Genomic DNA, 24,712 nt, shown 5'->3' with positions numbered 1-24,712 from the left:
GTGAGGTGAGGGAAGTGAATCTGCCAGTTAATCAGGCTACATTCAAATCCGAGTCCCAGGGGTTAGAGGAGGTGAAAAAAATGTGGGTTCATTCGTTCGGTGCTTTATGGAGCCAATTGAGAAGAATTTGTTTAAATTACTTTAACTTTATGCTGCTATGGTGTGATGGTTAGCATAGTGGACTTGCAATCCAGAGGTCGCTGCTTTGATCTCCCGGTACGGCAATTGAGATGGGATAGCTTCTTAAATCCTGACTGCCCAGAGCCCTCCCACCCCTCCCACATATGGTGAGGTAAAGTGTGGTTATTCCCACCTCTTCCGAGACATCTGGCGAGCGTGAAAGAGTAGGCCAAATACCCCCTGGATAGGCTCTCTAGAGCTCCGTCTAGTGGAGGCCCTTCCACTAGCAGTGATGTCAGCAAACAATTGCAGGGCTATAACTCGACCTTTACACAGACTTTCAGATACAAAAAAGCCACGATATTAAAGCACATTCCCCCATTGTGGTAGTGTCCTGAGTGGCCCAAACTTTTCAATTTGGGCCGTGCCTGTGAGACGCACTATTTCGGCTCTGTCCACCGAGCGGACCAGCAAGTGCTTTTCAGCGAGGCCCGCACAACCAGGGCGTGTGACTGGCGCCAAAACAAGCAAAAGGCTGAGCCACAAATCACTGTCTCCAATTTCCTTCCTGTTCAGGACACCCTGGTCGCTGCAGCAGCTGCTGCATTTGAACCAGGTCACACACTGCCAGGACCTATCACACCCACTCTACCTGGGAGGCAGGGTTGTGTGTGTGGGTAATGTTTTCGGAAACGCACACAAGCACACCCTTTCTTGCTTCTCGGTCATGTCCGTCAATGTCGCCGACCCTTTATGCATTAAAACTAACATTAACATATACATATTTAAATAGTTCTGCTACGTGTCTAATGTCGTAAGTACCCAACTTAAGATAGGTAATTTGTCCAGATGATTACAAAGTGTGCGGTTACATGTGTACCGTTACCTACTTTACATGTGTTATGCATTCAACGAGGACAAAAATATACAGGGGCTTTTCATACTTTGTGTCAACACATCAGCTCAAAATCCCATTTCCTGTTGAAAAAAAATAGATCCCTCCCCTCCGCTCCGATGTGTCTGCTCAGTTCTGGAAAATCTGACATTTGGGATGAGGCGCTAATCCTGCCCTCGCACAGCTTGGTGTGTGTCCAGACCGCCAGCGACGCCGCTTGCTTGGCGCAGCGATGGCACGTAAAGCAGACGTGCCGCCAGGAATGCCAGGATGCCACCACAACACAATCACCCACTCCTTAATCTCGAGTGCAGATCCCGCCTCCGCTCCCACCCCATAATACACACACACACACACAAATACCCCCAGCCACCCATAATACACACACACACACAATCCCCCCCCCCCTGCTGCTCCCATCCTATGATACACACACAAATACCCCCAGCCGCCCATAATACACACACACACACACAATCCCCCCCCCCCCTCTGCTGCTCCCATCCTATGATACACACACAAATACCCCCAGCCGCCCATAATACACACACACACACACACAAATACCCCCAGCCGCCAATAATACACACAAACACACACACAATTCCCCCCCCCACTCCCATCCTATGATACACACACAAATACCCCCAGCTGCCCATAATACACACACACACACAATTCCCCCCCACCCCTACAGCCAGTCAAGCCCTCCCTACATTTCAGCCAACGCTGTTACCCGGAGCCCGCATAGACGCCCTCTTTGAAAGTGCAGCTAAATTCCTTCACTTTACAAGTGGTCTGCGATGCGGTCATCCTCTGATTACATAACACTGTAACGGTGTTAAAGCGACTGCTTAAAGAGTAATGCTGCCTGGTAGTTGTGAATAATAGAGCATGTGGGCTTTGGAGCAGGACGCTATGTTGTAGGGAGAAGGGGGGAGCTTTTGCAAAAGAAACCCCTATGGGTGTGTGTGCGCGCGTGTGTAGGCGCACGCACACACACGCGCGCGCGTGTGTTTAGAGACCCACTCCTGGGTTCAACTTGGTACCTGTCCAATCCAAAAACATTACAGACATAAGCCACTGTAAGCCGCATCTGCACAGATTAAAAGTGTTATTCCTGCCACTGCACACTCCATCACCATTAAAGTATAACATGCGAGTTTGAACTTCTGGAAGCTGGGGAGGATGCGGGGCGGGTTTGGTTACGCCGGTATGTGCCGCTTGTCTCTTTTCCTCCAACATTGCCAGGCACTTAAACGACTCTACTGCATGCGCCACCATTGAGTATTTACTTTTATGGTTCAATTTCACTGTAGATGAAGGCAAGATGTCTCTTGAACTGTGTGGGACATTGCAGTATCATTTACGTCGTCGGAGGTGACTTTCGCTGCTGCTGAGTTGCGAACCGCGCCCAAGTATTGTAATGCAACCCAATCGTGGGGGGCTCAAAGATCCCGTGCCGATAGCTTTCCGTGGAAGGCCACGGTGTGCCAAAAATGTGGCCATATGAAGCTCAATTTATATTAAAAGTAATATATTCCCAGTGTATAAAAGGTCCCCCCTTAAGTGAAAGCTATACGATGGAGTATTCTTCATCTTAATGCATGAAATTTCATAAATATGTGATTAAATAAAATGTAAGCTATGATTACAAAGTGTTGTCCACGGTTTTTAATGAGACATTCACATTTTTGTTTTGCCACGTTGCAAAAACGTGTTCGCTCCGGATCAGGCTGTACATTTTTAAGGCCATCAATATTGAGTTTACTGCTTGTGCACATTTTAACTATTAATTTGCTGTAATTATGTGCCTGGTCACCCGAAACAGCTGACTTGGGGCTACAAAAACGCCTTACGGCAGCATTCAAGTAGCCGGCCCCTCTCTCTTGCCGCTCATCTCTCCATAAACACCCAGCGCTGATCCCTACCACTCTCTTTCATTGCAGCGGATATTTATCTAGCCCCAGGATGATTTATCTTACACGGAGAGGCATGAAATTTCGGCAAGGAATAATGGGTGACTCAGGGAAAATAAGTTTCATTTATCAACAACAATGCACTAATGTAAGTAATATTTCACAATTACAGCAGACACGAGTAGGGGAGGGGCAATCAATCTCTCTTACAGCCAGTGACTGCCACGTCGCCAGATAGCAGGCAGCGGGCCTGACTCCGGTGGGGACAGGAGGCGCCCTGAAAGCGGTCACATGACGCGCGCGGGTGCCGGCCACTGGCTAAGCAGCGGGGCCGCGAGACGGCACTTTCAAGCGCTGCCCATTGGGCAAGATGCACGGCCCTAACTGTCCAGCAATGCGGTGGCAACTCTGGCTACATGATTTTATTCGTGAAAGCGTTCCCCGCGTCCGGCAATTCGTACCGGCGGGGGGTGGGGAGCGGGGAGGCGCAAATGCGCCAAGACGACGACGCTCTGTAAAGCGGATGTCCAGTGCCGGCATCTGTACAAATAGTTTAATCCGGTTTTGTTGAGACGTGCAGGGGGCGTAAAGCCTGTTTAGTGTTCACGTGCCAAAAGTAATGTGCGAGTTAAGCAGGTGAAAGTTAATCTGTGCTCAAAATTCTATTTCGATTTTTTTACACCGCAGTAATGCCTTTCTTTTTAAAAGAATGAAATTCACTGCAGCACGATTTGCTCTTCCCGCGGCAACCACCTTATTATTGTTGCCAAAGTGATCAGGATCATTCTGTGCACCCGACCGCTTACATTACAAATATCGGGGTGCAGGGGCTCACCCCATTTTACATGAGGCATTTTCAATTTAAATTTCAATTTAATCTAAATGGGGCAGAACTTTATAAGTAAGGCAGGGTTAGAGCTAGGGTTGCTCGTGTTACGGACGAAATAAACCTTCTGTTTCAATGTCAAGTTACTGATCGTCGACAGCGAGAGGGCAAACAATCGCACGTACACACACACCCGCTGTATTTCAAGTGATGCATATCCACCCGCTAACGCAGCTCCTTCCACAGTTACACCCACCCTACGTGCATTATAAAAAGCAAGTGCTTAGCAATGTACTGCGCTAAAGCAAACAGGCAGGGCTGGCTGACTGTGGTAACATCCTCCACACGGATGCAACAAAAAAAATCTCGCCAAAAAGGGAGGGAAGTGTTAAAAAAAATTGGAATTCTTGTTTATGCGCATACAGTAGATTGTCTAACGATAGTGTTAGCTCAGGAGTATGCTACGCGGATGGTATTCATAAACAAGTCATATCTGATGCGAGTGATCTTTTTTTCCAAGCTTTGTATAATGATACCATTGTCGATTATAAATCCACGTCATCCTGCGCCTGTAATTGACCCTGGAAAATTATAAATAAGCTATAGAGATACCTTTTGCACTTAAAACAATAATGCATGATTTGTAAACATGTGGTATTTGCCAGTAGGGTGAGCTAGACAGCCACAACAATGAATTCGTGTTCATCGCATGCCTGAGTATACTGTGAGCTATAAAGGAAAACTGTTGGAAAATGTGTGGCCTATATAATGTAAATTAATTTAGCTGCCGATAACACAATCAAGTGACCCCCATTTGTGTCTGTCCCTGAAGGCAACATAATAATTCAGTATGCAAGTAAATTTGGTTAGGCATGTTACAAACATTGGCAAAAGTCCACTCTGCTCATTAAATTGAAAAGAAATGTTAATTTAAAAGTTAATAGTTACAAACCTCTCGTGACACACAAAAAAGCTGAAACTATTCCAGGCAGTAAAGGTGTTAATTCAGTGTAGGGATCAACCAGTGCTCCTGAATATGTCCAACTTTTCGACCAAAGAATGAAAATGTTTAATTAAAAGAACAACACGCTCACCCCATCTAATTACATCGCTGCGTATTACTATAGAAACCTTAAATGTACGACAGATAAAAGCTGTCGTCCATCCTCACATATATGGTATGTGTTTTATTTATTTGTGCAAGGCCTTTTGAAAAGCCAAGACTCTACTATGTCAACGAGAAGTATGTGACCATTTGCCATCACAAGGAGCATTCCGTCAACTGTATGTTGCGTCTCCGTTGTTTTGCCGACACAATTTTATACAGATTACATTAAAAGCTCGGATGACGTATAAATACTCCTGACAGATGGACTGGTAGACGCTGCAGACAGATATTTGGTGAGATAAAATTACAGACAGATAAGTCAAACAAGGATTAATGGCCAGTGGGGATAATATATAAGTTGAACAAATTTCACTGGACTTTATATTTTAACATGTAATAAAGAGGTTAATGTAAATTCCATTAAGTAATAATCTACAGCCCTCTGCCCATCCACTGCTGATGGCCATCTCACACAGTGTTGGTCGTGGGGGTTGTTTGACCATACTTCACCATGCTCCCTCGCACGGGTTGAGGGTTGATGAAGGATGGGCCTAAAGAAGCAGTTCAGATACCGCTCGTCACTTTGATGCGAACTGTTGGTCGGGAATTAAACTCAGGGTCGCCCGATTCAAAATGCAGTGCGCTAACCACTGCGCCGCCACTCCACCCAATGTTATGTGCATGTCTTGACTGCGTTCAATCCACTAATCTCTTTAAAGAAATGAACGTTCGTCTCCACAATGCACATTCAAGGAAATAAATAGTTTCGCTCATAAACTACATATCTTAATGCGGAATAGCTCAATTTAGCTTCAAAGACCACAGTGTGAGGAGACCCAGTTTTATGGCATAGAAGTATCAGTTATAGGATTGCTCAAGGTGCCTCGGGGTCAAGTATAATTAACATCATTTTCACGAGCGTACAAAGGGTACTGTTCCGGTTCGCTGCCTTCCAACTCTCTACCAAGGTGTAAGCCGCTTTAAAAAAAAAATGATGGAATGTGTTATTGTGCCATCGTTTAGTATTGACTCTGAAACGCGTACAGGACACATTATCCTTAGCACGCTCGTGAAGTGGGAAAAAAAAAGACAATTACGAATGACCGCCACGGTGTTCGCGACCTGCTCCATGCGCTTTCGCACACGCGGCGCGTTGGAGGCTAACCTGAGTGAGTGTAGGAATGCCGATGCAGCTGTTGGGCTTGGCCGAACGCCACGCCGCACTCCCCGCACCTGTGCCTCTTTGGCTTAGGTTTGGCCCACCTGATTTCTAGAAACAATGGCAAATGACGAGTGCATTTAGGGGTTAGCGCCAGGATTATACAACAACGGTGCTATATTTCACAGATGGGTAGGGTCTGCCCATAGGGGGCGATGTTGCCATGTGAGTTTACAATTTAGTAATTTGCAAGTGGCTGTAACGAATTTCGCAAAAAAATATGCATTGCTCAGTTTTATTCGAAGAGTGCTATTCGCGTCATGCCATGAGTCCAAGTATCCACGTGGAACTCATGCACAGAATTTCACCACGCTGTGAATAGTGCTCGTGGAAGGAGATATCATAGCACTGTTTCTGAAATCCCTGTGACCTTTCTATCCACTAGGGGGCATTGCACTTGAGAAGCCGGTTTAATCATGGCCAGGTGGCTGAAATCCAATTTAACCAAGGATCATTGCAGTTCCAGATCAGTTACATTGACCCACCCCAGTCACCCATTTTATGTATAAAATGTAGACGTTTTCAACAGTACATACATGACTGCATTTGTGAAGGTATCCATTACGTGCAGATAAATGTATACAATTTATAAATGTAATGTGTGTGCATACTCGGACGTACTCAAAGGTGCCAGGTTGGGTTCATATGTCTTGGGGATGCTCTGCTCCACACGGCACCAGCCTCTCGCTTCCGTGCAGTCCATCCTCTTTACGTCCGAAATCTGGCTGCTGCTGCTGCAACTGGTTATGCTGCTATCGCTACAGCTCATGTTGTGGTCCGAGATATCTTTCATCTGTCCAACAGCAGAGTTCCAAGGCATGCATAGCTCTTTGCGCAGCGCTGATACGGTATCGTTTTCTCGCATCGCAGTTTTAGCACTGTCGGAATCGCTTGTAGTAAAGGACGGATGAACTGTGTCCTCGATACGCAACTCCAGGCTCTCCCAGACGCTTCGGAGTACTTGCAGTGAAGTATCCACATTTTCCATTGGTTCTTGCTTCATGGACATTTGAGTCTCTGGCAAAACCGGACCTGGCTCCAACATGCTAGCATTACGTTCAACTGGGTTCTCCAATTTGATGTGCTCTAATGTTTGCTTTACTACATCTATTCCAAAGTAATTTCTGTCTACCTCGAGCGCTTGCTGGAAGTCAATCTGCTGCACAAGGTCATTTTTTAAATGTTTGTCTTCTATCTCAAATGCCAAATCTGTTTTTAAAAGATGCACCTCATGAAGACTCGCGGATGCTTGCAAGGAGCTTGCTATTGCCTGACATGTTTTGCTTTGTCCACAGCGTTGCGCATATGGTTGAGCACGAGTTGAAAGATCCATTGGAGAATGTTGCATATACTTGGGTTCCATGTAATACAAAGGAAACTCAGTATTTTCACTGCAGTGACCTGTATGTGTGAAGAATGGCTCGTGTAATTCATTGTATTTGCTAGAAACATTATTGGATGTAGTTTGAATCGTTCCTAGTCTGCACTCTGAGCTCTGGTTCTTTGGAGTAATATAGGGGGGTCTGCTTGACATATGAGATTCAGATTGGGAGAGCTGACATTCGTGTGTTCGCACAACTGCAGGCTTCCTTTGTTCAATGAGTGTACTGGCGCGTTGCAGCAAGGACTTAACGGACAAATCCAGAGGTTCAAACTGGTCATGTTCTGCTATATTGCTCTTTGTAGCATCAGCGGATTTGGCAGCATCTGTTCTCCAAGTGGTCACGCATTGATCCGAGCGACTATTGGACGTGCAGTAAAACCCAGACTGCTCATTACTCGTTAAACTCATTTGGCTCAATTCCCCTGTGGCTCTGTTGAAAGATGTTAAACAGCCCACTGGTCCATTGGCCTTTGTCTGACCTGAAGGATGAACCTGCATCAAGGCGCTTTTGCCAACAGACAGGGCTGAACTATCAGTGTCAAACGTCAAGTAATTGCCCATGGGTACAGAAGTCATATTGGCCAAACAAGAGTTGATATTATCTTTCATATGGATGCTTGATTGCCGCAGAGCCGCTGCATTGGTAGGGATGTTCAATGTAATATTTCGCAAGGGTTTGGTCTGAACAGCTTGTCCACTGGACAACTGCATCGTCACTGACTTTTTAGCTGTAAAAACAAAGAGAAAATTAATAGTGATATTTAACAACTTATACTTGAGCACAATTTTATTTTCATTGTCCTAAGAGAGAAAATATATTATTAAATATTACATTTGACTGTGACAAATGACAGGACTTAAATTTAATTTACAGATACACATTTGTAATTTGGAACAATTTTTTCTAATTTTACAAAATATAAGTTTTCATATCCTTTACCTGCAATGTTGAAAGGCATACAATTCAATGTATTATCAAACCAAATTTATACAACACTTATGGCATGGCAAAAACTGATTTCATAAAACAGAGCATTTTCAACAATTAATGTTATTTAAAAAATGCCATATTACATTTGAAGTAAAGTTGGTATATGCCATTACAAATAGCACTACTACGATATCCAATTGAGAAAGTTTCACATTTTTCTTAATTTCTTTTCCCAAATGTATAACAAAAGTGCACACCTGCTGGAGAGATACTCTTCACAAATCCAAGTGGCTCTGTGTCTTCGGCTGGTACGGTGGGCACTTGAAATTTCGTTGTAGTCTCCGAGCTGCCAGGCGAGTGGTGAGGATCGCCATGCATGCACACATCACCACGCATGCCAACACGGCCCTTCTTGCCTTTGTTGTGCACGCGAGAGTGAAGCATCATTTGACGGAACGTCTTGAAAACCTTTCCACAGTCCGGACACTCTTTGGGTCGCAGACATTCATTGGATGTGCCGCCACTGTTCTGTTCCCGCAGGCTGACATCTACCTTTGAGGCATCTTGTGTAACCACAGCATTAATGGCCTTTTCAATAGCATCTGCACATACATCACCCACTGTACCAACTTGACTTTCATTGTTGTTCTGACAGGTTTTCTCAGTCACCAAACAGGAGCCTTGGTTTTTACCTTCATCTCCCTTCCTTTTCTTGCCATTACTTTGAGTCACTGTCAATGATGAGGAATCTGAGTCTTTATTTTTACCCTTAAGCTTTGATTCGTTTGCATTGCCAATTATTTGCATAGACTCGCAAGACTGGGACGACGCCTCCTCCACATGTTGATATTGCCCCATTGGCTTAGTTTTGAAGCTGGAATTTTGTATTCTAATTGGAGACAGAAAGGTGGTTTTGTCTTCATCCAAGTCCATGCGTTGTTTTCTGGACCTAGATCGCCATCTATTTTTCTTCTTTTGCTGCAAGGACATCAAAACCTCAATGCCTGTAATAGGATCCAGAGCAGAGTATGGATTGTTCTTAATGATTGGTGAAACAGCTTCTCGATGCGTAACTAGGCCAATGCATTCAAGAAAATTGAGTTTTACATCATTTGTCTCAACTCCGCTAACTGCTGTCAAAGTGTCATCATTTTCACGATGCGGTCTGTCCAAGAACTGCGTGTGAAGACTTTCATGAGTTTTCAAGATTTCAATCGGACACAAAAATCCACACACTGAGCACATTTCATAGGGCGATGGTATTATCAACACTGCGTTGGCAGGACTGCCATCCTTTACCATGGCAGGATACACTTTTTCAGACGCAGCCCTTGAAGTGTATTTTTTCTCATGGGTCTTCATATGCATTTTGAGTGTCCAGGACTCCTTAAAGCGTCGAGTACAGATGTTGCAGCTATGGTCAAAGGTCTTCTTGTGAGTTCTCATGTGGGATTTAAGGTACCACAGCTGTTGGAAAGTTTTCCCACAGACTTCACAGGTGATACTTGTTCTTGACCCAGCAGCTCCATCGGGGTCAGGTGGGGTCCAGATGGGCACAGGTGAAGCATGGTATTTCCCAATGTGTGCCTTCATTTCATGCGTGGTTATGGATGTAAATGTACAAAACGTGCATTGCTCAGGCGTGTGATAAACTTGGCAGTGGCATTTAAGCTCTCTCGCTCTTTTGAAACCTATTTTGCAAGTTTCACATTTGTACTTTGCATCAGCATTCAATTGGATAAGAGGACTGACTTCATCACTCAGTGTCTGAACCATCTCACACAATTTCTTAGTTTTTTCAATGTCTTTCATCCAAGTGTAAGGTTCATTGTAATTTGACGTCTCCTCACGTAATGAATTTTCTATTTGACTCAGGTGACTGCCGGCCATCTGATACAGACAAAGCAGCGGGTTCATTTTTGGCGAGATTGGCCCCAGACACTGTGCCGATCCAGCAATAGCCGCGTTGCACGCAGGTGTATCTTTTGCGCGTGGTAAGATTATCTGGGATCTTGGCCCCTCACCAGCGGGACTCGATGAACCAATGCTGCTGCCGATGTCGCCTGTGGCGAAGGCCATGCTTCCAGCATTGCTTTCAGCCATGTTGCTCTCACACATCTGAAACAAAGGACAAAACGACATGCGCATTACACCCCTGTGTCACAATGTTACCACTCACAAAGCCATAAACTATCTGCGGTCGGTTGAATTTATACCAGGATAACTCTTATCCGGGGTAATATGGGGGACTAATATCTGAAGATACTATTATCCGTGACTTTACTCCTCATACACGGGGTACAAAATCATGCATTACGAGTGAATAAAAGGATGAATTTGCTGTGCAACTCCTGTTATCCACCAAACAAAATCAGGGTTGATAGAAGTCTTTAAATTACAATGTGTCTCCGTGTCTTGCCCTGTGTCTCCATGTTTCCCTATCTCCGTTTCTGTGTGTGGGGAGCGGTAGTACAGCGGTAAGCATCGCTGCTCTAGGAACCCAGCAACCCGGGTTCGATTCCCGCTCACGGCCAACACCAGTGACGATTATTTGAACCGGTTCTGGGGCTCCCCTCGGTCGACTCAGCTTTAAATTATCACCTGGTGTGGTGTGTAATAGCCTTAACAATCTGCTAAGGCTATACATGGAAACTTTGTATGTGTGCGTGTATACCCAACACATTTTATTCTGCTGTATGAAAATCAGCTGATATTTGAGCTGTAAATGTAACCCTATTATTATCTTGCTCTATGAAGCTGTCCCACACACGGACCCACCGGCTGCTACACACCACGCACATTCGCGCACTACCCCCTACCAGTTTACACTCAACGCTGTCCTCTCACTGAAATCTGCTTGGCTTTAGCCCAGAGTTGCAAACAAGTTACGTCTCCACTATGGGAACCTCATTTGCCAGTAAAAATATGATAATTGTTTTTTTTTACCCTTCTATCTGGCAACAAAACTGACACATTTTTACAAGGAGTCATGTTTGCATAGACCGCAATACCTGCAGTCATAATACAAACAAAAGACATAACTCTGATAATGTGCACTGTCCTTGAAGTTGATTGGTCCACACCCAAGACAGCTTTCCTTCAACTTCAAGGACAGTGCACATTATCAGAGTTATGTCTTTTGTTTGTATTATGACTGCAGGTATTGCGGTCTATGCAAACATGACTCCTTGTAAAAAGGTGTCAGTTTTGTTGCCAGATAGAAGGGTAAAAAAACTATTATCAAGTTACGTCTCGTGAGAACAAGAAGAGGCCACACTGGCGTTTAAAAAAACCACACACAACCCCTGTCCAGACTCCAGAGGAAGAGCCTTAAGAGAGAATGGAAAGTCAGGGGAGCTGAAGAAAAGGAGAGGGGGATGTGGAAAAACGAATCGCACAATTTTGATTAATCGGGAGCGCTGCGCTCGGATGTTAATCAAGCGACAATGATAGCTCAGGATCAAGTTCTGGAGATGCAAGCGGGCAGAAACAATGGTAATGCCGCAAAAGCAGCCACTGGTTGTGTATTATGTTAGTATAGTTGTTTACACACGTATAGTTAGTGTAATGTGAACACGACAAATGTGTCAATGCCGACAGCGTGGTGAAGTATGGTTCAACAACTCCCATGCCCGGCAGGGTGCGGGAGAGGCCTCTAATCAAACAGAGGATTGGCTAAGGGCTGCTAAATTACACATTGTATAATGATGTAAGTTTACCATGTAGGGTAAGACATTACCTCCGATTAGCACGGTTGGCTACGTACGGTGCGAAAGAAGTTCAACATACACACTCAAGTCTGTATAAGTTGTCCATTTAGACCAGGGGTCCTCAAACTACGGCCCGCGGGCCACATGCGGCCCGCCAAGGACATTTATCCGGCCCGCCGGGTGTTTTTGCCGCCGCTGCCTGTCTGTTACTTTTTTTCTGCATGAGAAGGACGGTCATTGGTGGAAGAGGGAGAGGGGGCGGAGTTTCCCCCAATCAGACTGCATTGATGGGCAGTGCAGTCTGTATGTCTCTGTGTGGGCAAAGTTATTACTGGTATATTGTTTTTGTAGCGCTGTATATATATTGGTATTTTACTAATATCAATTTTGACTCCCTAGGAAACAATGATGTCAAGAAAGAGAAAAATTGACTCGGAGTGTAGGATATTCAAAGAACAGTGGACTTATGATTACTTTTTCATGCAGTACAAGGAAAGAGCTGTGTGTCTGATATGCCAGAATATAGTGTCTGTGTTCAAAGAATACAATTTACGTCAACACTATAAAACTCAACATAAAGATAAATATGCTTGTTTGGTCGGAGAAGTGAGAAAAGATAAAATATTAAAACTGAAAAATACATTAACAACTCAACGAAATAGTGTTGTGAAGCAGAAGCAGCTAAATATTTCATCACTGCGAGCAAGTTTTCAAGTTTCCAAGCTAATAGCATGCACTGGCAGACCATTCGTGGAGGGAGAATTTGTTAAAGAATGCCTTCTTTCTGTTGCCAAAGAGATGTGTCCAGAGAAGGCCGATTTATTTAGTACAGTGAGTCTTTTAGGACCTACAATTACACGGAGGATTGAAGAAATGGGAGACAATTTGCATACACATTTGCAAAACTCCACAAAAAAACTTTCCTATTTTTCCTTGGCACTCGACGAAAGCAATGATGTTCGTGATTCTGCACAACTTCAAATTTTTATTCGTGCGACGAATGACTATTTCGAAGTCACAGAAGAGCTTGCTGCACTGCAAAGCATCAAAGGAACAACTACAGGAGAGGATATCTTTCGATTTAAAGCTTTCGTGACTGCAGGGATTCATCTTCTTGGTTCTTTCGGTAAAGTCACATAGAAAGGAAGTAATAAAATAATAAAAGTAAAACATAATAAAATAATTCTCACGACGTTTCGGCCACAACGCAAGCAGCCGTCCTCAGGTGAAAACCAGGTCTGTCGGGGAGACAGCGTCTGAATGAAACGGCACACGAGCTTGGAGCCCGTGCTGCATATGTAGTACTAATAACATTCCTGCATTTCCCATAAATATGCTAAATTCCTCTTGATATGCAAATTCTTGTCAAGGCGCTCTTTCTCCCGTTTCCAACCCAGCTTATATATGCTCCAAGCTCGTGTGCTGTTTCATTCAGACGCTGTCTCCCCGACAGACCTGGTTTTCACCAGAGGACGGCTGCTTGCGTTGTGGCCGAAACGTCGTGAGAATTATTTTATTATGTTTTATTTGTATTATTTTATTACTTCCCTTCTACGTGACTTTACCGAAAGAACCAAGAAGAGAGGATATCTATGAAAAGGTTTGCCAAACTGTGAATGGTTTGGAGCTGAACTGAGCTAAACTAGCCAGTGTGACAACTGATGGTGCTCCTAGCATGGTGGGGTCTAAGAAAGGAGTAATTGCTCGCATTAACCAAGAGATGGACAAACATAACCATTCTCATCCAATAGCCATACACTGCCTCATCCACCAACAAGCGCTGTGTAGTAAATCACTGAAGTGGGACTCTGTTATGAAATTTGTAGTATCTTGTGTTAACTTCATTAGAGCTCATGCACTAAACCACAGACAATTTCAGGCATTTCTGTCCGAGCTAAATGTTGACTATGAAGATGTTCTGTATCACACAGAAGTCCGTTGGCTGAGTCGAGGGAGAGTTTTGAAACGTTTCTATGACTTGCTTCCACAGATTACAGCTTTTCTGCTTTAAAAAAACAAAGTAGTACCAGAGCTCAATGATGCAGAATGGAAATGGCACCTTGCCTTTCTGACAGATGTAACAGAGCTACTCAACAGTTTCAATGTGCAACTTCAAGGAAAGGGGAAGCTGATCTGTGATATGCAATCACATGTCAAAGCATTTGAAGTAAGAATAGGCCTCCTCATCAAACAAGTGAAGGAGGAAAACTTCTGCCATCTCCCTACAACTCAAAATCTGTTAGCGGAAAAACCATTGGTTGCATTCCCAAACAAAACATGTGTGGATTCACTGGAAAAATTGCAAAAGGAGTTCCAATTTGTATTTAAAGAGCTTCATCTCCATGAACAGGACATACAGCTTTTCCGCAACCCATTTTCTATTGACATTGAAAATGTGGATACAATTTACCAAATGGAACTGGCTGAACTGCAGAATTGTGACTCTCTGAAAGACGCATTCAAGTCAAGCAGCCTTCATAATTTCTATGCATCTCTCCCCTCTGAGACATATCCTCATCTCAGGAACCATGCACTCAAAATGGCAACCATCTTTGGCAGCACTTATGTCTGTGAACAGACTTTTTCCAGAATGAAACATTTGAAATCTCCAACCAGATCTAGACTAACGGATGCACACTTGCATAAACTTGTTACGACTAGCAGTGTCAAATATGGAACCGGACATTGACCATCTCATTAGCCAAAAGCAGGCCCATAGTTCCCATTGAAATACTGGCAAGTTTGTTGATTTAACTTTACTTGTTCTTCATTTTAAATATTGTATTTGTTCCCGTTTTGTTTCTTCACTTCAAAATAATATATATGCAGTGTGCATAGGAATTTGTTCATAGTTTTTTTTTAACGATAGTCCGGCCCTCCAACGGTCTGAGGGACAGTGAACTGGCCCCCTGTTTAAAAAGTTTGAGGACCCCTGATTTAGACGATTCGGCATATATACATATTCAATGTTAACGTGTTTGTATAATATACACAACTGCATTGTCGCGTTTACACCGAAGTATAGTATTTCAATAAGACATCTCAAGTTAAATATCGCCTTAACACGGTAGTTAAATACTGTAACACGCACAAACCGTTGTAACGAGTTAGTTATATAAAGTTAACGACGTTATTTACTTACAGCACCCAACTCACGGTACAATACATCATCAATTATATAGAGAGATATCAAATTAGTTACCTGCAGCAAGGCGTCGTGCGAGATGCACTGATGCAGTGTAAAGCCACTCGATAGACACTGCATTGTATACTGTACACCACACGTGTGTCTGGCTGTCTCTCCACGTGTCTCTGTGTCTGTATCCCAGTGTCTTTGTCTCTCTCTGTGTGTGTCTCTTCACATCCAATGTCCCTGCTGATGTGTATTCGTGTCTGCCTTGGGTCTCGATCATCGGCAAGTGGCCGCCACTCCACGCACATTTATTTTTAGCAAAAAAAAATTTTTAGCAAAATAAATGTAACTATTTGAAAAAATACGGCGGAATTTTTTTACTTTTTTAAGGAAGACCACGGACAATACGAGTTATGCTCGGGTCGTGGATACGAGAGATCATCTTGTGTATGCGTGGCCACGTTTTCAGTCGACTGACTCTGGCGATGTTGAGGATTAACAACACACGTTGCAGTCACAGCCAAAACAATCGTTCTGTCCAGCACAGTATTATGATACAAATGTCCTAAAGTGTAACATTTATATCCGTACGAACGTCCTGGTGTAACCAACAAACGGCGTGTAATGCCGTACGAATCTAGATGACATTTGAGTAAATATAACGACGTTGATTATAAATTCACGGACCAACTTTTATGGCACCACCCGTTTGTGAAAACAAACTTATCATCGTTATGACTTTTGGGTTTAAGTAAGTACACGATGGTTGTGATTCCCGATGGGGGCAAGTGGGATCTCAATATAATTCCTAGGCCTCCCCAACATCACCAAAGCGCATGGACCAGGGTGGTGAAGTATGACTAAGCAACTTCCATGACGTGCAAGGAGGCCTCTAACAAACATTGGATTGATTAAAAGCTGCAAAATAACATGAACACAAGCTAAACACCACGAATGGCAAGACATCTACAACAGGTCAGCATAACGTCTGTTTAGACGGACGCCAAAGCAGACATTAATACAACGTCCACATACACACAATACATACATAAACACACAATTGTAATGTCGCATTTACGTTTAAAACGCACCGATTATAAGAGATACCACCAAGACGTAAAGTTCACAGCACGGCAACTCCTGCCGCACCTCCTCCTCTTGGCTACGTACGGTGCGAAAGAAGTTGAGCTCAGCAGAGACGTCACCACGACCACGACACGAACTCACGACGACTCAGTCGACGGTTTAGCGACGTCCCACAGACGTCCCACAGACGTTCAGGCCACGACGTCCCACAGACGTTCAAGCCACGACGTCCCACAGACGTTCAAGCCACGACGTCCCACAGACGTTCAGGCCACGACGTCCCACAGACGTCCAGGCCACGACGTCCCACAGACGTTCAGGCCACGACGTCCCACAGACGTCCAGGCCACGACGTCCCACAGACGTTCAGGCCACGACGTCCCACAGACGTTCAGGCCACGCGAGTCACAAGGTGTGTGTGCACCACGTTGATGGCGTGAAGACTGCGTGCCGCCAGGAGCCATGTCCACCTCCCTCTGTGTCTCTCCCCACCCCCCGCCCCCCGGGGTGGGGGGCTGGATAACTTCGCCTCTAGATTGGGGGGCACCCCCCCCCCCGCCCCCCCCCTAAAAATTTCGTAGTTACTGCCAGACGCGGGCGTGAGACGACCCCAGTGCGCCCCCCCCCCCTGTGTCTACACCATCTGTGTGTGTCCCTGTCTGTGTGCGTGTCTCTATCTTTGTGTGTCTCTATGGTTGTCTTTGTGTGTCTCTGTCTTTGTGTGTGTCTCTGTCTTTGTGTGTGTCTCTGTCTTTGTGTGTGTCCCTGTCTTTGCGTGTGTCTCTGTCTTTGTGTGTCTCTGTGGTTGTCTTTGTGTGTCTCTGTCTTTGTGTGTGTCTCTGTCTTTGCGTGTGTCTCTGTCTTTGTGTGTGTCCCTGTCTTTGCGTGTGTCTCTGTCTTTGTGTGTCTCTGTGGTTGTCTTTGTGTGTCTCTGTCTTTGTGTGTGTCTCTGTCTTTGCGTGTGTCTCTGTCTTTGTGTGTGTCCCTGTCTTTGCGTGTGTCTCTGTCTTTGTGTGTGTCTCTGTCTTTGTGTGTGTCTCTGTCTTTGTGTGTCTCTGTCTTTGCGTGTGTCTCTGTCTTTGTGTGTCTCTGTCTTTGTGTGTGTCTCTGTCTTTGTGTGTGTCTCTGTCTTTGTGTGTCTATCTTTGTGCGTGTCTCTATCTTTGTGCGTGTCTCTGTCTTTGTGTGTCTCTGTCTTTGTGTGTGTGTGGCTGTCTTTGTGTGTCTTTGTGTGTGTGGCTGTCTTTGTGTGTCTTTGTGTGTGTCTCTGTCTTTGTGTGTCTCTGTCTTTGTGTGTCTGGCTGTCTTTGTGTGTCTCTGTCTTTGTGTGTCTCTATCTTTGTGCGTGTCTCTATCTTTGTGCGTGTCTCTGTCTTTGTGTGTCTCTGTCTTTGTGTGTGTGTGGCTGTCTTTGTGTGTCTTTGTGTGTGTGGCTGTCTTTGTGTGTCTTTGTGTGTGTCTCTGTCTTTGTGTGTCTGTCTTTGTGTGTCTGGCTGTCTTTGTGTGTCTCTGTCTTTGTGTGTCTGGCTGTCTTTGTGTGTCTCTGTCTTTGTGTTTGTGTCTGTCTTTGTGTGTCTCTGTCTTTGTGAGTGTCTCTGTGTGTCCCTGTCTTTGTGTGTCTCTGTCTTTGTGTGTCTCTGTCTTTGTGTTTCTCTGTCTGTGTGTCTCTCTATCTTTGTGTGTGTCTCTGTCTGTGTGTGTGTGTCTCTGTCTTTGTGTGTCTCTCTGTGTGTCCCTGTCTTTGTGTGTCCCTGTCTTTGTGTGTCTCTATCTTTGTGTGTCTCTGTCTTTGTGTGTGTCTCTATCTTTGTGTGTGTCTCTATCTTTGTGTGTCTCTGTCTGTGTGTGTGTGTCTCTGTTTTTGTGTGTCTCTACGCGTGTCTCCGTTTCAGTGTGTCTCTATCTTTGTGTGTCTCTGTCTTTGTGTGTGTCTCTGTCTTTGTGTGTGTCTCTGTCTTTGTGTGTGTCTCTGTCTTTGTGTGTGTCTCTGTCTTTGTGTGTGTCTCTGTCTTTGTGTGTGTCTCTGTCTTTGTGTGTGTGGCTGTCTTTGTGTGTCTCTGCGTCGTCTCGCGATCAACGCAAATGCACTTGGCCGTGCATTTACGTTGATGTCGGCGTATTGATTAGTATCCCTTTTTTGTTAATTTTCTATCGCGGATCAACGCGGATTTTAGGAATGTTGCTGCTGGCAAAGCCAAACCCAATGTCGAGTTTTCGAGAAGCAGTTTTACGCATTACAGCAGCCAAAGCCATTCAATATATTGTGTATATACTCCGCGAGAGTAGTAGTAGAACTCTATACTACTACTGCACTAGCAGGCGTGTATGTTATAATGTGGTGGTGGTGGTAGGTGGGGGGAGACTGGCACCTACGTATCACGCGAATTCCCTGCACGAGGTGAATGGTGTCGATTCATGCCGTGCCAAGGCTGAAGTATCCCAGCAATCTCTCAGTCTGTCTCTCCCCCTCCCCCCTCCATTCAGAGCAGACCCAAATAATTATCCATACATGCCAGAAGAAAAAAAGCACGTTAAACGTTCAGACTGTCACAATACCATTCTATATCACACCCACCACCATCTTTCATGTTACCTACCAAATAAGCGTTTTGTATACAAACAACAATGCTTAAATTACCGCAATTCCAATTGTACCAACGTGTGACACCTTTTTCTCTACTCCGTATGTTAAACACAAACAGCTGGCATCGACAGCATGCTCATGGCACCTCCTTTTCCCCATTCACAAGGGCGTCTCCCCAACCCCCACCACGTAAGCCTGCAATAAAGATAACTTCTATAAACGAGGGGTCCGTCAGAACGTTTTGAGAACGGACAATTGTTTTTCCTCTTCCCGAAACGACAACATTGTTTTGGTTTTCAAACACAGTCGACAAGAGTGAGTTGGGCATATACAAATAAAACCCACTCGCTTTCCTGGAGCAATTAAATTTTTAAAAATATAGATTGAAAACTAATTTCTTGACAACTGCTTTTGTGTTGAGTTTGTTGTCCTTCGTGCGGTGCAAAAGAAGTTCAACATGCATGCATACAAATGTACGCCAATGTAAATGATTTACCCCTTAAGGGTCCAATTCTCATTGACATGTTTGGCAATTCCATTAATGAGTACAAACCCGGAGAAACCACACCTTGCATTTGGAGGAACAGCGCAGCTCTGCACAGATAGATTCAATCCACACTCAATTAAGTGTTCCCTGCTTAAACATGATCATACCGCGTTATTTTTAAAACCACATTACTTTTGAGATGCATTAAGTGCACTTAAAGGTGTGTAATTTGTGCTACGAAGGAGAGCCATTGCCCTAAAACGTCGCCGAAGATTTATTTTCCTTTTTAAGACAATGTTAATGACAAATGTGTTGAGTGTTTTTGTGTGTGTTAATTGTGCTTGTGCAACACTGTCAACGCAGCATCGTCAAATAATTTAATCTTAAAGATGTGTTGTCAAACATGGGTTGTCAAAAGCTTTTTGAAACACACAGCCCTCGCTTGCCTGTGTTCAGTGAAACCGGTTTAACTGCACTGCCCGAAACTCCACTTATTTTTGGGCAATCATTTACCAAATGTCGTCAAGGGAATGATGATGATGATGCTCTTGATTTCGAAAGCAATTATTTTTTGTTTGTTTTGTTTTCTTGCAAATCTTTACGTTTTATACATCGCCTTGTAATAGTTACTAATGTTCACTTAGTGCAATTTACTAATTTAGGAATGTTCATGATCAAAGGGTGACCCGCGCTTAGAAGGGCAGGCAACACGCACGTTTGTATCTTACGAAAATTAGTGAAATTACGATTCTAATGGGCACCAGCATTACTCATTAAAAGAGTGCACCTAATTTCAGTTTTACCAATTAACAAACGAAATTACAGCCCTGCTTTTAAGCACGGATTCTATTTTGAATAGATTACATTTCAGCTTGGGTTGCAGTGTTTTTTTGCATAATTTTACGAACTTATTCTGGTCCTGAAGCCAGTTGCCAGCTGTGCTGTGAACATCTTGCTGATACTCCTGCCACTAGTTCAGAAGAAACATTCAATACAGTACTGTACAACGTCGCATATCCGACCACAACATACTCACCGGACCAGTTAATCGCTCGCACATGCGCAGTGTTTGTTGCATGGTGTAACTTCGTGTTCCATAGATATTCACATATCCATCATCTTCACATATGATTCAATCCACAGCGAATTGGATATACAAAGTTGTCCTACAACTTTGAACAACAACAAAACTCAATAAAGTATCGTACTGCCTTGAAGAGAAATATATAACAGGCGAGGTGGTGGGTAATAGCACTTTTTCAAAGCAAATGGAGAAGCCATAGAGGTAGTGTGAAGAAGTAAAGTTGGAGATGCACTTTACGCCATGGGGCCTGATGATGGAATGAAAAATGTAATATGAATATTTAGCTATTAGTAGATATTGAGTAACAACCACTTAAACAATACAAATACAATTCTACACAAGTTTGTGTTAAAAGTAAAATGGTAAAATATTGCGGCTACATTGCATTATGGAATATTATGGAATAGGTGGGGTCCACATTGTTGCTGTACATGCAACACGGTTGCATCAAAGAGTTTCATAACACGTGTGTGTGTGTGAGAGAGAGATCCACCAACACTCGGCCCCCACAGTGATGGTTTACAAGCTATATTATTTATATATGTGCCAATGTATTGATAAAATTCTCACCAATAAATGTCACTTTTCACGACGTCGTATGACGTTTGTCGCAAACTGCGTTGAGCTTCATCAGGTCGTGAACTCGTACTCAATTCCTACTGTCAGTGACATCTGCATTTGATGCCTTCATTCAGAATAAAAAAATAATAATAATAGCCCATTATATGCTTTTTGTGTGCTCAGTTAAGTTGCAGGTGTACACATTGTATGCATTTTCAGCCCTTTGTTAATCTACTGGGATTTGTTGACCATACTTAATCTAGTGCGGAATATAGTAGGGGAAGAGTTGTCTTTAGAGCGAGTCCCTAAGAGCAATACAACTTTATATACACTATCGGGTCATTGTAACGAGGGTTATTGTGACCCCCATCACGCCACAGGCAGACAGACTAAACCGACCGGCAGACGGAGAGAGCAAATGCATTAATGCTTTCAACCTTAGTTGGAAAGCGTTAATAAAACCTCCTATAGGGGGGAATTGTAGGGTCACTGCAATGTGGCATGTCATGCACAGTGATAATGCATACAAAGTGACGTGCCTAGGCACTTGACACCCAGCCTAGGGGGTGAGAATAGAGGGAACCTCGGCTCCTGTAATTGCGAATCCCGTTTTGCGTTCAGCAACGTCTGTGTGTATGTGAGTGGGGGGGGGGAGAGGCATTTATTCCATTAGCTCGTTTAGTTTCGATATCGACTGAACTGCGTTAAGGTTTTACTGCGTTTTTAGAATGTACCAGGGATTCAGGCAAATTACGTCTCATTGCAAAATAAATTATGGGTTTCGGATAAATTTCGGTATTAATACAGATTTTAAACAGTGAATGTACACATCCATTCCATTGTTGTGAGTGTGCGTGTACAGCGTCATAATAAATATTGTGTCTTGGGATTATTGTGGTCTTATTTAAGATTCCCTGTGTTCCACCATCGTTTGTTAAAGGGAACAACACGTTTCCAGAAATGTGTTTCGTTGTGCACTGGAATCGTGAGACGATGAAGGATTGGGGAGGCCTTTATCTAGCAGTGTATCGACCACGGCTGCAGATGATGATGATGCCAATGTACTGGAAGCAATGGGGATTTATTTAAAAGACGACGGCCAGAATATGAACACATTTTCAGTGCGGCATGTACTGCATTATCCTTGCTTTCCTACATTCTTCTAGTTTTTTAGATGCTACGGGGCTTCATGATGGTTTTATTATTTAGCCAAGCAAGCCAGTCAGCCAGGGAGTTTTACAACAAATGCATGCAGCAGAGCAGAGATCCTAATTAAAACTAACAAAATCGGGCAGAACGCATCATCACCCTTCCAACACGCGCCGAGCAGCTGGTTACACACATTACAGCATATGTGATGCTCCAAACCTGTGATCTCTCATTAACAATTTAAAAGAAATCAGGAAGGTCCGTAAATTATATATTAATGGAATTACATATTTATGCGAGGATATTTTAAAGTTTTATGCAGAACAGCTAGTCACATGGATGACAAGAGCATCAGGAAAATGATTGAGCTTGCGTTTATGAGATATTTAAAAAATTAGTATGAAGTAGGTGGTTTTAACATGCACTGAAAATGCAATTACAAAAAGAATGCGGTACATCTTTATTGTGAGTGGAATGTACATGCTTACTGCTGCATATATGTGAAACAAGTCCAAAGCAGGAGTGGTTATATTTTGTACTGTTTTTCCTTTGTGGCCAATGTATTGGGTAATATATCACAATATTTGCTACATACATTCCTGTATACCATTTAAATCAGTTGATACGTGCCATTCTGATGAGTAAAAGCACAGTACGTATCGCATGCCAAACTACTTAGTTGATGATCATAATCATCATGTATCATTATCCACCGTTGGATAAAAGTCTCCCCACGTCGCCTCACAGTCGTGCAATACCACGATCAATCTCGCTCCTATGCACGACCTGATCTCGTCATTGCGTTTCCACAATCATCATCCACTCGGACGTGCTCTCCTCTGGTGCCATCCTATTACGAGCCTCGTCCATCAGCTATCATCAAAGTGTCCTGCGCAAGCCCCTTCTTCTAAGGTCAACAAGATGTTTCTAGTTTACATTTGTTCTCTGATCCATGTCTTCTTTCTATCATTCATTGAAATTCCCAGCATGCAATCTCGGCAAACTTTTCAGGTTTTGTTCTTTGTGTGTTTTTTTTTGTCAAAGTCATATCTTGGCAGATAATATGCACGGATTGAATACAATAATATTGTGGCATAATGGTATGTAAATTACTTTTCATTATATTTTCCAAATGCACTACATTGTGTTCTTATTTACCTCTTTGTTTCATAATTTTCATCTTGGTCCACCTTTAATAATTGTCCTCGATATACAGTGTTGTTTTCCAGTTGTATTCCCCCGACAATTACATCCTTTTGTCCAGCAAATGTTTCACGTGACTTGTTTTTCTAATTTATCTACAGCCCCACTACGTCGCAGTCGTTGTTAATTTATTTAAACAATTTCCGTCAGTTAATTTCACTTATGTGTTATGACTATAGAGTGTTATTGAGATGATGAATACTTTCAACTTGTATATTTGTCTTTTTTTCTCAAATCCAAATTTCAGACATCTTCGAGTGTCAATGTGAAGAGCCGTGGTTAGAGCGCATCTCTTTGCCCGACTCCCATTTGATTTAGTAATTTATGCATTGCGAGTGTAGTTGTTCCACCCTTGGTTTCTAAGAGCCTTTTAAAATTACATCAATTTCTACAAAAAAACGAATGCTCTTTGTTAGTATAGAAAAGCTAGATACAGTAATGGTAGTAGATATTCATTTTACTTTATTAGATTCTGATTGACGTGCATATATTGTCAAAGGTAAGAAACCCTTCTCAGGGTTTATTGGGCTCTAAACTTACCGTTATTCAGTTCGTGAATGTGTTATTGTTCCAATCAGTTTTGCCTCCATTTGTTCATAGACGAATCGGGCGTCGTACTCACAGTCCAACATGTTAGTAAATAGGTTCGATAATTTTTATCCAGAACCTGGGTTCGTCCAAAATCAATTACTTCTCTCTTCTTTATTCTCCGATTTGCTCCTCCATGTCTATATCTCTTCTCTAGACACCTTTTGAAATATCTTTATGTCCTGTTGGTTGCAAAATCTCGGAGGCATCCCCTCTCATTCCTCACTGCGAACACCAACATGACCGGACATCCTCTGATTTCTGCACTAAAAAAAAAATCTTTACAATGACGTTGCCCCATCACGCTGTTCGAGTGTGTTTTGCCCTCATTTAGGTGAGGGTAAACCCCTTAAATAGTGGTTAATAATTAGCTAAGAGTAATTATGGAGTGACATCATTAGTCTATGCAGGAATCACACGTAGAATTTTATGATGAAAGTTTTTTTCATGAACATTAGTTAAAGATCCAACGACAGTCCATAAAGAATGACATCATTACGTCAATGGTAATCCAAAAAAATATACACGTGTAAGCAAGGATAACGGCCGATATAATCCATTCGTTTTACAGTATTTATTGATAGATCACAACGTACATGGACTTCATATTGATCTTAAGCTGCTCAGCTTATATATTTCAATAGACGCGGGCCACACGATTGAACATTTTTAGAACTACATTACCCCATTTAGCTTTATACATTCCCCACAGAACACATGATTGC

At 43.3% G+C, this 24,712-nt stretch overlaps 1 protein-coding gene across 8 annotated transcripts in view; it reads right to left on the bottom strand.

Annotated features, from left to right (window-relative positions):
- LOC133340419 (uncharacterized) overlaps positions 1–16,566 on the bottom strand; it is a 40,235-nt gene extending 23,669 nt beyond the window's left edge. For 5 of the 8 annotated variants that reach the window (XR_009754904.1, XM_061548632.1, XM_061548628.1 and 2 more), the window contains exons 1-4: positions 15,315–15,760; positions 8,660–10,520; positions 6,709–8,199; positions 6,034–6,138 (exon numbers count right to left, since the gene is read on the bottom strand). Coding sequence is in view for 7 of the 8 variants with exons in the window: in XM_061548632.1 (XP_061404616.1) it covers positions 6,034–6,138; positions 6,709–8,199; positions 8,660–10,520; positions 15,315–15,377 (3,520 nt within the window). In the remaining variant the exon portion in view is untranslated. Of the gene's footprint in view, positions 1–6,033; positions 6,139–6,708; positions 8,200–8,659; positions 10,521–12,141; positions 12,754–15,314; positions 15,761–16,336 lie in introns of those variants that run through there. The other 3 variants (XM_061548630.1, XM_061548629.1, XM_061548631.1) reach the window with 3 other exon arrangements.
- Positions 16,567–24,712: the final 8,146 nt, after the last annotated feature.

Source organism: Lethenteron reissneri, chromosome 9 (genome assembly GCF_015708825.2).
Source record: "Lethenteron reissneri isolate LAM-NWPU_2019-01 chromosome 9, ASM1570882v1, whole genome shotgun sequence".
In the NCBI taxonomy this organism is placed as follows: Eukaryota; Metazoa; Chordata; class Hyperoartia; order Petromyzontiformes; family Petromyzontidae; genus Lethenteron; species Lethenteron reissneri.
The sequence above is the reverse complement of the archived record's forward strand: the minus strand, read 5'-3'. Positions and strand labels throughout refer to the sequence as shown.